Here is a 16,427-nt window from a genome sequence, read left to right as displayed (position 1 = left end):
CAATGTGTTTGTTGTTTTGAATTTTGTTGAAATGTTGAATTTATTTTTTGTCCTTTTAAGATTTTCTGATAATCCTTTTATGTATGGTATTGTTATTTTCCTCGTATTATTTCTTGTGTATGCTGTAGGATCTCGTTCTAAGTTGTTCTGTTCTATTCCGTCGACTGTTAAAAATTCCTTATTTATAAACGATAAAGAATAATCATTTTTTAATAAAACAGATGTTAACAAATGTTTATTGTTATCGTTTATAAATAAGGAAGAAAATCTGAAAAATGTTGTTAGCTTAATTTAATTTTAGATGACAGACATAAAGTCTAAAAATGGGTATAAAACATATCTAGTCCTAAAAAGGTAGGGGTAAAAAGATTTTAACTCCAAATTTCATCAATATGCTTCGATTTTCTTAAAATTTTAACAGTAAGCAGGGAATGCATCAGCAAACAAAATCTACCCTATGCCGAAGTGGGTTACCAGTGAATTGCTCGACCGCAATTACTCCAAATCAATTGCTAGAAAAAGAATAGCTCGACATGAAAATTGGTTGAATAAAATAAGAAAATTATATATCCAAATATTTATAGGCAATAATACAAGATAAGGACATAAAAAAGATACTTTATATACGACAAATTATGTGATATTCCATGTATATAATCGTACAATAATTTATGCTGAAAAAATATTTATTACAAATCTAAAAACTGAACAAAAAATGTTGTTTTGTTTTTTTTTGCCTTTGTAGAAAAACTTTTCCGAAACCTCAATTAGGATCAATTTGAATACTACAAAAACTATTAGCCAAATATAGTGGTTGTGTCGCTGTAAAGTCAGTATGATCATAAAGAAAACATATACATTTTACGGCCTTATCTGATTCAAAACGATACTTCCCTAAAATTTTATTGATCGTTATCAGCACGTTATTCCCGCCAAATTTATTTCCCAACTGCGTCAACATTTCCTTAAGGAACGATGCACGAAAAGGCCCTTAATTTTATTGGTCACATCGTAAAAGACGACATTCTTTATGTACCGCTAAAAAAATTCAATAAGACCCTAAACTTACCTACGTCGTATTTGAAGTTCTTGAACTCGTTGGGTACAATTGTGGATGTGGTAAATCTATACTAAATAAAATTTCTAGAACTCAAAGACTAAAATTTTGACGAGGGCTCAAAAAATATTCAGAACCGTAATGCTAGGATTTCAACATTGTAATGGTGATTTAAATACAAAGATATTCAAAAATAAAATTAAAAAGACAGTCAAGATTTCATTTCACGTACAAATCGTCGCAAATGGACGCAATAGCGACATCTGATAATAAATCCGTAAAATAGTTTCGAAACACAATTCAGATAACTGCCTTAATCTGGAGCCTTCTAAAAATTGCAAGACATAGCCAGACGTTGATAAAGATATTCATTGAATAATACTAATTTAAAAATTACAAATATAAACAGAAACCACAGTTATAAAACTGAGGTTGTTACTCGTATTGCTAGTACTTCAAAACTGCTTTCGGGACTTCTTCTTCTTCTTATTGTATCGTCTTCTAACGAAAGTTGGCGATCACTTCTTTAAACGCTTTCCTATTTTTTGCAACGTGAAATATCTGTTCAACACTGAGGTTAGTCCAATCCATGATATTCCTTAGACAAGATTTCTTCTTTCTTTCCAAGGCTTTTCTTCTCTCTACTTTTCCTTACATGATGACCTGTAGAAGAGAATATTTATCGTTTCGAAGTATGTGGCCCAGATACGATATTTTTCTTATTTTAATTGTGTCCATAAGCTTTCTGCCATGCCCAATTCGTCTTGCTACTTCTTCGTTTGAGACTTTTGCAGTCCAAGTAATTTTTAGAATACGCCTATATAGCCATATTTCGAATGGCTCTAATTTTTCTACGGATTGGGCTTACAGAGTCCAAGCTTCTACCCCATATAGCAGTTATATACTTCGAACTTCAATCTGATAACCATACTCAATTTCTGATCTGTAGACATTGACTTGTATTTTATAAATCATTTTCATTTCTAACCTTTATCTCCTCATCTTGATCTAACTGTGAGTTTATAAGTGCTCCAAGGTATTTATACTTGTCGATACCCTCTAACGGTTAACCCTCCAATGTCAGATATATGCTGTCAACAGGGCTTTTCGAGAACATCATGTATTTGGTTTTATCTACATTCATTGTAAGTTCATAGAACTGGAATAATACCTAGGGAATGGCTCCGTTCGACCTTTATACTACTGGCAAAAAAAGGCAAATACAAGGGAATGCAGCGAATATCGTACGATAGCTTTGATGAGTCATGCTCTAAAACTGTTCTTGAAAATAATCCATAATAGGATCTATAGGAAATTAGACGTAGACATCAGTAACACTCAGATGGGATTCAGAAAAGGGCTAGGTACAAGGGAGGCTCTGTTTGCAATGAACGTTCTCTCACAGAGATGCTTAGACATGAACCAAGAAATTTACACCTGCTTTATTGATTTCGAAAAGTCCTTTGACAAAGTACAACATGAACCACTAAGACAAATTCTAATAAAGAAAAATATAGACAGCCGAGATATTCGAATTATATGCAACCTATATTGGAATCAAACAGCAAATGTGAAGGTTGAGGGTAGGCTAACAGAAGAAATTCAAATCCGTCGAGGAGTCCGGTAGGGATGCATCTTGTCGCCACTTTTATTTAATCTGTATAGTGAAGCTATCTGTGAACAAGCACTCGAGGAAGAAGATCTTGGTCTGATAATAAATGGTGAGACGATCAACAATATAAGGTATGCTGACGATACGGTTCTCCTAACGGGAACGCTAGTAGAACTACAACATCTCGATACTGATCAAATAAAAGAGATAAGATGTAGAATAGAAATCGCTAGATCAGTCTTTAATAGAATGCGCAAACTCTTTTGAAATCGTGATATCAATATAAAGTTACGAATACGAATGCTGCGGTGTTATGTCTTTTCTACCCTGTTGTATGGAGTAGAGGCTTGGACACTAAAACAGTTGACCACAAAAAACATCGAAGCTTTCGAGATGTGGTGCTATAGGCGCATTCTCAGAATATCATGGATGGACCGCGTCACTAACACGCAAGTACTCCAAACTTTAGACAAAAGATGCGAAATTTCAAAATGAGATAAAAACTAGAAGGATGGAATACTTGGGGCACATTGTGAGAGGTGAAAAGTACGAACTTTTAAGAAATATCATGCAGGGCAAAATTAAGGGCAAAAGAAGTGTGGGAAGAAGAAAAATATCGTGGCTTCGTAATCTACGTGAATGGTTCGGGTGTAGTTCGATTGAACTTTTTAGGCGCGCTGCTAACAAAGTCGCAGTGGCCATGATGATTTCCAATCTCCGCTAGGAGTGGCACGAGAAGAAGAAGAAGATTGTAAGTTCTATCTTAAGGATTTCTATAAGAATTTGTAAATCTTTTATATTTTCTTCCATGATTGTGGTATTGTCTGCAAATCTTACGTTAATAAAATTATGCTTCCTCCAATCCGTACACCTTCTTTCTCATAGTGCCTCCTAAAATATTGGGGGTACAAATTAAATAATTGTGGCAATCGTTTGCCCTTTTACCCTGGACTTACTTTACTAATTTTTAGATTAATCTGAGGAAAAAGCTTTCCTTTGATTTGAGTCTTTATGCTGTGGACTAGTGATTATGGAGTCTCTTTCATTCTAAATCTCTAATTTTTTTTTTAGTGATTCACAGTTTATCTTTTAATATCAAACAATACTCTTTTTATGATAAAATGCGATTAAGTATAACCTTAAGGTATTTGTTCTACATCATTGAATGTTTGATTTTGTGAATCTCTTTATATTGTGATGGTGGATAGTATTATTTTAAATTTTATTAGATAAAGTTTGAGTAGTAGCTTATCGTTGTTTTATATACTTTTTTTTTGTCAATATAGAGGAAGGGTCTGGATTCTTCAAAACGCGAAGAAAAGGGACATCAAAAAAGACTTCAAAAGACATCTCTGTCCAGGACATTGCCTGACTATCCTTAGTGCAGAATTCGTCCTTCATGGTCCCGGCGATAGTAGTTCCCGAGATACTTAAAAATGCCCGATCATCGCCTAGTCTACGCTGAACGCCTACATGCTAAACCAGACCCTCCTCTGCCATCCAGCGATCTGGAAAAGGAATGACCGCTGTAAGGCCGTGCATCAACTTCCAAAGCATTATCTCCATTATCCACAGACTGTTACTTTTCCCTGTTTCCCTTATTTTGGCCCCAAAAGCTCGCTTTTTTTCAGAGGATCCCCGTTCCAGATAGCGCGTGGAAAACCCTTTTTATTTCCAGTACGGCATCATTCCCAGCCGGGTATTGCCTACTTGCTCAGAGCCTGACTCACGCTCTAATAGTAAATTAAATATCGTACTATTAAAGTGTCGTGAAATTAAATTTTGTTCATTGTTAATTACTTAATCCCAATCCGACCATCTTACCTGGTTTTGACTATATGGATAAAACGGTCCAAAACCAAGTATTTTGTTATTCACTTACTAGAATAAAATAAACCTAAATTATAAAATATTATTAGAAATAATAATAGAATTTAAATGTTAATATTAGCATCAAATTAATATTTCCATCATTTTAGTATTAAAAGATTGCTTACTAATAAAATTTGAGCGAGACTCTAAGCTAATACTACCCTGTCAACATCACAAGAGTGACGTACATCAAAGAGCAAAGTTTGAGAAGTTGAGGATTTTGGGAAGCACTCGTTTCTTGAAATATTTAAAGTGAACGCTTTATCAAGTACCGGCTTTTTCGTTTTTTATTATTTAAGTTATTTATAACTAAAAAACTTCTCTATTTTCAAACAACAAATAATGTTTTATATTGTATTGTATTGTAATATAATATATTATATTATACAATATAAAATAATCATGATTATTATCATAGCGATATTCGCTCCGTGCGTGACTGACGCGACACCTACCGCCTTCATGTGACAGTTTTGGACCTACCAGTTTTCAGGTTAAACATATGACATATGTTTGACATTTTTAAATACACGCGAAATTGACAATTATTACTAATTAACTTTTTAATTATATTTTTTCAGTTTATGTACAAAATAAATGTAGTATTAAAAACTGGGTTTCTCAAAATTCATCATAATACATATATCTTTTCAACCATAAACGGAAGAGAAAGGGAAAAATCTAGTACTGGCAAGTCAAGTTTTTCACGTGAAAAAGCATATATTTAAAAACAGTAATAGTAAAAGTTATGATATAAAAGCTAAAGTCATCAGGCACTCTGCAGTTAGCTTGAAGCCTTATAAAATATCATCATCATCATCATTTTGGCTTTACAACCCTGTGTGGGTCCTAGCCTCCCCAAGAATTTTTCTCCAGTCGTCCCTATCCATCGCCTTCCTCCGCCAAGCACGTATTTCCATATTTCTCATATCTTGGTCTATGTTATCTAGGAATCTTGTTCTGGGTCTTCCTCTTCTTCTTTGACCAATAGGTCTATCAAGGAGCGTTTTTCTAGCTGGGTCGGTTTGCTCCATCCGCATTACATGGCCTACCCACCTCAGACGTCCTATCTTTATGTGTTTTACCTTATAAAATATCATTTAAGGTAAATTGTTTAAATTTTTCCCATTTCAATTGCATAAAAATGAAGTTATGTGATATTTACTTTTTCATATTAATAGCACGGATCCATCTTTTTCTTTTCTCTAATTTATATGTAATCTTTGGGAACCTATAAAAACTACACTTACTATTTTTGCTATTATTAGCACAATTAAATACGCAATATGTATTTGCACACATTTTTGATAAAATTTATGCGTGAAAAGGTAGGTCCAATTTTGTCATATTTCGCCGCTACGCACGCTGGCATCGTTTCAAAGTACCCGTACCATGGTCACGCACGGACCGAATAGCGATAGTTGTTTCAAAGACGTGGTGGGGAGTTAATGTTGAAATTTCCCTGCTTTTCCATCGATCATATATATTAGATCTACAATTGATTATAGATGTATCTTCTGATGGTTCTATGTTGTTCTATATGGTTTCGCTTCTAAATATATTCTATCTAAATATATTCTAACAGAGTAGACGTTGTACAAACTTAGGACTTCGTTGTTTGTGAGCTATGTCCACTCCAAATAAGGCTGTACTTGCATAAGCTTGTACTTGCATGTACTTAAAAACTCCACTTAAATATAGCAAAAAAAAGAGAATATCTTAGCCAGAAATTTTTAAATAAAATTCGTAAATACGTAAATATCGGTCTTTACCACAATTTTAACAAGCTGAATGTAGCAGATTTAACCAATAGATACTGGAGACTCAAAAACTCGCCTCCACTTTGTGTTTACCACAATTTTAACAAGCTGAATGTAGCAGATTTAACCAATAAATACTGGAGACTCAAAAACTCGCCTCCACTTTGTGAGGCTTTTCGAAGTCTGCCAAAATTTAATTGTAATTATAACTTATTTGACCGCTTTAAACTTTTAGACTTTTAGAGAATTTTTCATTATTTTTTACATAAAGTTAAATTGATAATAGTTACCATGAAAACATTGATATTAGCTCTAACAACTTGAGAAAATTCTAAGATGATTTTAATTAGGCAATTATTTTTCTGTCTTCAGTGCGGAAGCCGTAGAAATTTATTGAGGCACTACAATATTTTAAAGAATCTAGAAATACATCTGCATTATTTTTTACTGACTTTCTGCTCTTCTTGCTATTCAAACTATAGATGTTCCCAATATAAATTCAAATATTTATACATGTACTTCTAATTAAGAAAATCCTTTATGAAATTCATAAAAATCAGAGAAGATTAAACTTTTTTTTTGGTTTAACACTTTACTGCACACTTTTTGGTGATAATGTATTCCTGGTGCGAAAGAGTGTTTTTGTAAAAATGCTTATGTATTCGTTGTTGGGAGATTTGTGTATACCAAAGTGTTTAAAATTAAACCGTTTGGTTCTGTTAACATGTATAACTTTATTCCGTATTTATGGCGTTTGTTTTTGATGTACTAGCGAAAAATAAGACGCCCACGCCATAGTACCATTGTTTCATCCAGAGACAAATTTTTTCCGTGATATTAAGTGGCTCCCATATTTTTGTTAAAAAAATTGAAGATTGGTTTGATTTTTATCAGACGATCTGTGGAATTTTGTTGGTCATTTTTGGTAAAATGTAGACATCTCAGGATTACTAGAAATCTGTCACGACTCATGTGCTCAACAAAGCATTTTATATTAAACAGATTTCCAGTAATCTTATAATCTATTTAATTTTATTGTTCCTGTATGCAACACTAGTGCTAAGAAAGTCAGCATCTCTTCGAATGTAACAAATTACCATTGTGTAACTCTGGACTTCTACGTAATTCCTTCCGAACAAAAAAGCTCTATAGCATAACGAATAGTTTCCTCAACAAATAAATTTACTAGTTCATCATCAACAAACATCTAAAAAAATCGATAGGTTTTTCAAGATAGAATCACCTGGAGAAGATAGGATAGTCATTGAACAAATCAAATAAGGAGGAGGAACGTTAGTAAATGTGTTGAAAAAGATGTTCAATACTTGTTTGACAAGAGGCGTAACCCCCTCCCAGTGGTATAATGCAATAATAACCATAATGCACAAAAAAGGTGACATTTCAGACCTAAAGAACTACAGACCTATTAGTTTGCTCTTCCATACATACAAACTATTCATGAATATAATAACAAAACGGCTTGTGAATAAACTGAATAGTTACCAACCTTGTGAACAGGCTGGGTTCCGCTCCAGATACGGAACAAATGATCATCTACAAGTTATAAAAACGCTCACAGAAAAGTGTACAGAGTATAACAAGCCTATCTTTCGTATATTCGTAGATTATGAAAAGGCGTTTGATACTATAGATCATCATAAAATGCTTCGAGCATTGGCTGACTGCCGCATTGACTACCGATATAGCGCATTGATTAAAAGTATTTACGAAACTGGTACAGCTTGTGTCCGCCTTCATAAAGATACCAAGAAGTTTCGAATAGAACGTGGAATTAGACAGGGTGATACTATCTCCTCTAAATTGTTTACAGCTGTTCTTGAATATATGTTCAAGCAAATGGAACGAGAGGATAATATGGGAATTAATATAAATGGGGAAGATCTGAACCACCTAAGATTTGCCGATGACATCGTTTTAATATCTGATAGAGTTGATCAAGCTACAAAAATGCTGCACACGCTCTATAAAGTGTCAAAAACAATTGGTCTTAAAATTAACACCTCAAAGACAAAATTTATGACCAACCTTGTAGTCAGCGGTAAAATTCTAATTGATAGCCATAGCATCGATCAAGTAATAGCTTACAAATATCTAGGGCATGAGATTCGCTTAGGCCGAGATAATCAGACAACTGAAATCCAAAGAAGGATAAGTCTCACATGGACTGCCTTTGGTAGATGGAATAACATTTTCAAGTCTGTTATCCCAGTTTGTTTAAAAAGAAAGGTTTTTAACCAGTGCGTTTTACCGGTTCTTACATATGGTGCAGAAACACTGACTCTGACAAAAAGAACAATAAATAAAATAAGAGTTACACAACGCGCTATGGAAATATCAATATTAGGTATTACCATCAGAGATAAAGTACCAAACCTAGAAATAAGAAGAAGAACAGGAGTCACAGATGCAGTTGAAAAAATAGCCATGGCTAAATGGGCTTGGGCCGGACATGTTGCCAGATTAACGGATGATCGATAGAACAGGTCACTATTCCAGAAAGATTCTGGAATAGTGACCAAGGCAAGAGGCATATCGAAGCAGAGGACGACCACCAACTAGATGGACGGATGATATCAAGCGCATCACCACAAACTGGATGCAAGAAGCACAAGATAGAAATAGGTGGAAAATTTTACGGGAGACCTACGTTGAGCAGTGGACAAATATAGGCTAATTGATGATAATGAACCATAAAAATCAATTACCTAGTATATATTACCTTCTTCGTCATCTGTATGCTCTTCCGAATTTGATTCACCCCAATCGCAGTCCCGACCACTTCTATGAAAATTTAAATAATCATCATCGTTATCGAAATTCTGCAATGTGTTTAAAAGGTCTTCTTGTGTTAAAGGTATTTTACGTTTTTTTTTTTGCTTTTGATGGACCTGCTACATCATTATCCATATTTAGTTCAAAAAGAAAGAAAAACTTAAAACGGCTTGTAGTTTTAGGTAGGTTATGGTTCTACACACCACGCTTACAGATTCACAAACACGTACTTTTATTGGTGTTAAAGTACTAACGTGTTTATTTTGAACGAGCTTATGGCTCACCAGTGAGCCATGCCCATCTGACAAAGGAACGATGCGGCTCACATGAGAGCCATGCGCAATCAAAGTGTTAATTATGGGAGCAGAGGATTATAATTTCTGGAAAAACTAACTTGAGTTTAAGAAAATTTAAATTTATTTTTACTTTCATTTTGTAAGAACTAGTTGCAAGCAAAACATTATGGAATGCTCTAAAAGTTCTAGTGAACGTGGAAAACCTGTATTAATAGGAAACCCTCAGAAATTTACAAGACATAAAGAGCTATAAAGTGACAAAGGGTGTAGCTATAAAGCTAAAATGTATACTGTGGGTGCCAAAAACTTACTTGATTATGAGCAGTGAAGGAACATACCTATAATAAAAATTTAAAAAACTAAATAGGCAGATAGTGAGTGTTGGTATTAAACATAAAGCAACCGATGAGATCTGTAAGAAGCCTTGCAAGGTAATATATATGCTTTTTTAGGACAAAATCTTGCTCAGTTAAAGACTTTAACAGTCAAAAGACATTCAGTATATTCGCAACACTATTTATAGGAACAGAATAAAAACTCTAGCAGTTTTACAATTAAGTAAAACAGACGGTATAACGTCTATAAACACAATGACTATTTAATTTATAGACGTAACTACAAAGCAATATTACAAGAAAATAAAAGATAAAAACTTTGTTTTCATTACCGACGATATTGAAGAAATTATCGTATTTTCATGTCTAATAAAATGTTATCCTGCCTTGCAAAGTTAGCAAATTATAAAGGGTGATTCATTTAGAGGTACTTTTTTTAACAAGAAAAAACAATGAAAAAAATAAATTATATTTGAAAATATTTATTATCATATAAAAGAACCATTCTTTACAATTACTTCTTAAAGGTAATTTCTTTTAAATGTTGGCAATGACGACGATTAAGTTGGTTTATTCTGAAGTTCCAATTCTCGATGGCTCGTTCCAGCATTTCGATTGGTATTTCACCAATGACTCGAGTAATATTGGCTTCCATTGCCTCAATCGTATCTGGTTTATTCATGTAGACCTTAGATCTTAGATAGACACAAAAGAAAGAGTCTAGAGGTAAGATGTACAGCATATAGACGGCCAATTCACTGGTCCAATGCGTGAAATAATTTGTTCACCGAATCGTTCTCGCAGAAAGCCATGCTTTTACGGGCTGTATGGCAAGTGGCGCCATCTTGTTGGAACCAAATGTCGCCGAGACCACGAGCTTCAATTTCAGGTACCAAATAGTCCGTTATCATAGCATGATAACGGTCTTCATTTACATTAACATTCTGGCCGGCCTCTGCTTTAAAGAAATATGGACCAAAGATTCCACCAGCCCATAAACCACACCAAACAGTTGTTTTTTCAGGCTGTAATTGCTACTCTTAAACCTTTTTGGGTATTTTGTTTATTAACGTACCCACTAAGCCAAAAATGGGCCTCATCTGAAAACAAAATTTTTCTCGAAATCACTGGATCTTCTGAAAGCTTATCAAGAACCCATCGACTGAAACGGTGACAACTCGGAAAGTCGGTCGGCTTCAACTCTTGCACTAATTGAATTTTGTATGCTTTTAACCAAGATTCTTACGTAAAATACGCCAAGTTGTTGCGTATGACAAGCCAAGCTATTCAAAACGACGACGAATCGATTCTTCATTATTTTTGAGTACACTATCCGTTACCACCGCTATATTTTCTTCAGTACGTGCTGAATGTGGTCTATTTGGTCGTGTGTTATCCAATAATGAAAACTGGTTTTCAAACTTAATAATCGTAAAGCGAATTGTACGTTTGGTAGGCTGATTATGTGGACCATAAATTGCTCTAAGCCCACGAAACACATTCCTCACACAACTCCCATTTTCAAAATACAACTTAATAATTTCTAGACGCTGTGCCGGGCTAAGTCTTTCCATCATGAAATGTCAAACAATACTGAACAAAAGCGAAATGTCAGTTTGACAGTATTCATGCACGATTTCCAATCAAATCCCCACCAAAAAAGTACCTCTAAATGAATCACCCTTTATTTCAATAGTACATTCCGCTACTGTCCAGATCATTTCTTGCAGTTGTTCAAGCTTTATATATTGGAAAATGGATATTAGATTCCACTTTCTTTTTGTTTAATAACAAAGAAGAAGGAATGTTCTTACACAAATCATTTTAAACCTTTGCAAATTAAAATCATAAGTTTGGGATTCAATCTGAACCCAGAAATTATTGTGGCAGACTTTGAAATAGCCATTCACCACGACATAAGAACAGTTTTCCCAAATTTCAAAATAGTAGGCAAAATCTGGTCCTCGTTCCTGATTACAGGAACAAAAATAGTGAAATTGGAAAATCATTATCATACGTGGCTCGACAATTCGTTGTAGATCTTGGCCTACTCACAAAGAAGTTGCCACTCCTGTCGATTGCTGGCAATTTCCTTCCTTCTTTTGACCCTTATAATCTGTAGGTCTTCTTTCACATTATCAATTCATCTCTTTTGTGGTCGTCCTCTACTTCTTGTGCCCTCTGGTTTTAAAAATGTAAATCTAATCGTGTATTCGTGATCAGAAATCCTAGTAATGTGTCCAGCCCATCTTAGTCTTTCTTTCTGAAAATTTTTTTCTTAAAAATACCAAAAAGTCTTTCATCATTTTGAGAGAAGGTCCACGTTTCAGCTTCATATATTAAAACCGGTCTTATTAAGGTATTGTATATATTGAGCTTCACTGCACGTTTTATATTTTTATTTTTTAAATGTTTCTGGAGACCGCGAACAGTTCTGTTTATACCTACCCACTATAACTATATAACTATAGCATAATTAATAATTTTAATCCCGGAAACGAGTTAATGTACTTCCAAAATACCATTAAGCGCAGAGTTAAAAATCAGTTGAGTTAATCAATAGCACTTGTAAGTGCTTCTGCTAACTAGTAAATTACAACTTCTAGTTCTTTTTACATAGTTTACTTTCTCTTAATACTGCTTTGCATAACAGTCCTGAATTATTGTGTATTTGTGTTCAATTCTCGAAATCTGGATTAGTACAAAAAATTTCAGTACTATTTCTCTGAATCACCCACTTATTACAAATTTTCATAATACACGTGGTTGTAAATTTTTTAATCGTAAAAATTTAATGACAAATTCGCAACAATATTACCAATAACGTTTAAACACCCTTACCAAAAATAACTTCAATGTTGCGAATTCAATTTTATTTAAATACTATCGATATTGTAGCGAATAAATGTGTGTATTTTTAAATTTAGATCTGAAAGCAATTTTTCGACCCGAAAACATTCAATTTGCATTAAAAAAATTTTTGAAATCCCTCTGTACGCCTTACCTCATCATAAATATCGTCTATTCGAAACCATCCGCATCAATTTGTCGACGCAACCTGCCACGTTTATCTATCAAACATGAAATCACAAATAAAAATAATTTTTCAGCGGCCACCGAACGGTCTGCTTTATGGATGCATTTAGATTTTAGTGAGCATAAAGTGGTATTTCCGCAAAACAGGAAATCGTTACATAAATGCAGATTAAACAGGTATGGATAAAGAGTTCCGTTTTGATATTCGGATAAACAGCCATAGAACATATCACTTTATTATTATGCATTCCTTTTTAGTAATATTTCCGGTTATAGTAAAAATATTGAGTGTTTATCAGTGTTCATTATGATTTAAACTATATTAGCTATATCAAACCGCTATTTATGTTATGCCATAAAATCGATTTAACTTAGCAATGCATTTGGAGATCTGTCTGGGAATAAAAGGGTTCAGTCCAGCAGCTTTTGTAATTGTATCCTTTTAATCTTTGTTTTTATTGCCACCTAAGGACTATTAATTTAGATATTATGTAACTATAAGACTTTATTTTGTTGAATGTATATTACAATTTTTATGACGTACAAGTATATTGTATAAATGGCGAATTGTTAGTAATCGTCGCTATCATCGGACATGTTTCTTTCACTGTCATCGGTTGATTGCTCCGTGAAATGATTCGGTGTTGCTATGCTTTTGATAAAACTAACTATCCAATATTTAACATAGCCGCCTCACTTGAAGGCTAATATGCCTTTAAGAGCAAGGCAATACACACAATTTAACTAGTGGACGATGAGTAAATCCAGTTTAGGGATGGCGGGTTTTGACAAAACTCCGGTTTTCGGTTATACCGTTTTTTTTTTGTTTACGGTTTAACCTGGCGGTTATAACCGGCCAAAAAAACCGGTTTTTCCAAAAAGCGGTTTTCGGTTTTTTTAATCCGATAGGTTAGAAGTTTGCACTTTCAGTTTGCTTCTGTATTTATAAAATAAAATAAAATTTGAATTATGGTTGTAATAATTACTTGAGAATAATAATTATGATTTTGATCCAAAATAATACCTAACCTAATCCTAATCACCGTAAAAACCTAATAACCGGTTTTTACTTTAAAAATAAAAACCGGTTATAACCGGGACAAAAAAACAACCGATAAAACCGGTTATTGCGAAGTAAAAAAACCTGTTTTCGGTTAAAACCGGTAGGTTTTTCCCATCCCTAGTCCAGTTGCTGTTTTTACCATTGCACTACGACCAACACCATCACGTCCGGGAAAGATTGTTTTTACACGACCTAAAGATCATCTGAGGGGAGAAAGCCCATCCTCCTTGATTAGGACAAGTGTATCTGGGACCAGTACTTGTGGTTCTGCTTTCTTCCATTTGTTTCGGGATTGTAGTTATAATCTGTATTCGAAGGACCATCTCTTCCAAAATAATTGAAGTCTTTGTTGGATAAACTGATATCGGTTGAGCCGATTTTTAGTGACATCAAGCCAATTGTGGTCTGATATGGACAAAAGTCGTTTTCCTATTAAAATGTGCGCAGGTATTAAAGAATTACGCTCATTGGGGCCATCAGATAGGGGAGAAATTAGGGGAGTTTTAACAAGATTCTGTTTGAGTTAACAGGGTTGAGGACTCCTCGAAGGTTAAAATACTTTCGCCGATACTATGGCGCAAATGATGCTTAACCGATTTAAAACCGGCTTCTTAAAGTCCGCCGAAGTGCGAGAAATAGGCGGAATGAATCACAGGCTAAGTTTACTTAGAATTTCATTTGAATTGACTTCAAAGAACCTTTCTTATTCATTTTTTGCAACCTAAAAAATGGTACCATGATCTGAGAATATTTTTGTACAAATACCACGTCGTGCTTTAGAGCAACAAAGTGAGGTTATAAAGCATTCAGTAGTAAGGTTACTTACCAGTTGTAAGTGTACGGTTTTTGTACTAAAACAGACGAAAAGGCAAATAATATAACATTCTAACACTATATAATTGCGAGTTTTTTTATCGCCTAATTTAAATGGACCTGCATAATCATTTCCACATACCGAAAACGGGCGAGAAGGTTGTGTTCGATCAATAGGTAAGTCTAACATCAGATATTTGACAGTTTAAGCATTAAAACGAAAACATCGAATACAATTATGCACAATTTGTTTAATTAAATTTCATCCATTTATAATCCAGAATTTTTCAAGAATTGCAAATAATGTGAGTTGAGGTCCAGAATGAAGAAGGGCAATATGTTTAAATTTGGCATAGAGTTGAGTGGGATGATGATTTGTTGGAAGAATAGCTGGATGTTTTTTATTATACTTAAAATTAGATCTATCCAAGCGTCCCCCAACTATTAGTATATTGAAATCATCTATAAAGGATTTAAAGTAGACAGGCTATTGGAGGGATCCAATTTTTTGGTTTTTGATGATTTAATTTCTCTTACAAAAGATTCTTGTTGACAAATGCGGCTTAGTTGTTTTAAAAAATTTCTCAATGCTTCGCATGTCAAGAACTAAAACTTTGTTGGAATAATTGCGACGACAAAGGAATTTCTAAAAATTATTAAAAATCAAGTTAGGTTTTCAGCACCATCTAAAGTTACTTTGGGTATTACCGTACGTCAGAGCTTCATTTACCAACATCAAAGTGATCTGTTAAGATACCTAGGACACATTTTAGGCACTATATAGGTTTCTGTCGCATTCTAGGATGGGTGAGACTTTGGTATTTGTGCAATTTCGTGGCCAGTGTGGGCAGTATAGAGTCTACTTATTTTCTTGAAAAATTTTTGTATAGAAAACCCATTTAATATTTTATTGATTACTGTAAATAAAATTATGAGGATAATTTCAAAATGGAGGAGTTTACTGTATGAATAATGCAGCTCCATATTTGATAATTGTTGTAAAATTGAAAAAAACTGTTTTTTAATAAAAGTTTTTATATTAACATGAAAGACATAATATCAATCGATGACAGATTTAGTCAATACTTGAGACTAATTTCAAGTAAATAATTTTTGAAAAAATAAGAAATAAAATGGAAAAAAGTTTGACCGGCATTTTTCTTGCACCAAACACGTCAAATAATGCTTCTTTACCATCACTTTTGAGAAAAAAAAACAAATTCCCAACAAAAACTCTTTTATTCGGTTACAACTATCAAACTACTATGGTTTGCCTACTACACAAATACGAAAAAATCTGTAAAAAGGAAGAGGTTGGTGTCAAAAAAATAGCATTCAGAAAAAAAATAAAACATTACACACACAGGCAAATACATCCTTCATTCATCTACCTGGTCGTCATCATCCGTTCCAAATGATTCGTTTTTCTGGTTCTCTGCCATGGCTACATCACTTTTGAGACGGGTGTAAAAAGCTATTTGGTCCATAGGAACGAATAGTATTGCCCACTGCAATATTACTGCATATTTGGCATTTTTGACAGGTATAGGATTGCAATAGACAGGAATATCAGAAGAAACTGAGAGGTCGCTGTCAAGGTTTCTCACAATTTGGAATAAGTGAAAACTCGGAAGGCCAGTAGATATACTGACTTTAATACCATCTAAATGTTCATTTCTGTATTGGAAAATTCGGTATTTGGAAATCTGGTATCTTTGCTTCTCTGCGTCTGAGATAACTGCTTTAAAATGTCCTTTATAGTGACCACTAAAGTTGAGAATCATATTTTG

At 33.9% G+C, this 16,427-nt stretch overlaps 1 protein-coding gene across 1 annotated transcript in view; it reads right to left on the bottom strand.

Moving 5' to 3' along the window:
• Window positions 1–10,636, bottom strand: part of LOC140444644 (alpha-2C adrenergic receptor-like) — an 82,765-nt gene extending 72,129 nt beyond the window's left edge. Inside the window, exon 1 of the mRNA XM_072536407.1 lies at window positions 10,485–10,636. Coding sequence (XP_072392508.1) covers window positions 10,485–10,636 — 152 coding nt within the window. The remainder of the gene's footprint in view (window positions 1–10,484) is intronic.
• Between the last annotated feature and the right edge of the window lie 5,791 nt (window positions 10,637–16,427).

Source organism: Diabrotica undecimpunctata, chromosome 6 (genome assembly GCF_040954645.1).
Source record: "Diabrotica undecimpunctata isolate CICGRU chromosome 6, icDiaUnde3, whole genome shotgun sequence".
NCBI lineage: Eukaryota > Metazoa > Arthropoda > Insecta > Coleoptera > Chrysomelidae > Diabrotica > Diabrotica undecimpunctata.
Note: the sequence above shows the minus strand (reverse complement) of the source record. Positions and strands in the feature narration are given on the sequence as shown.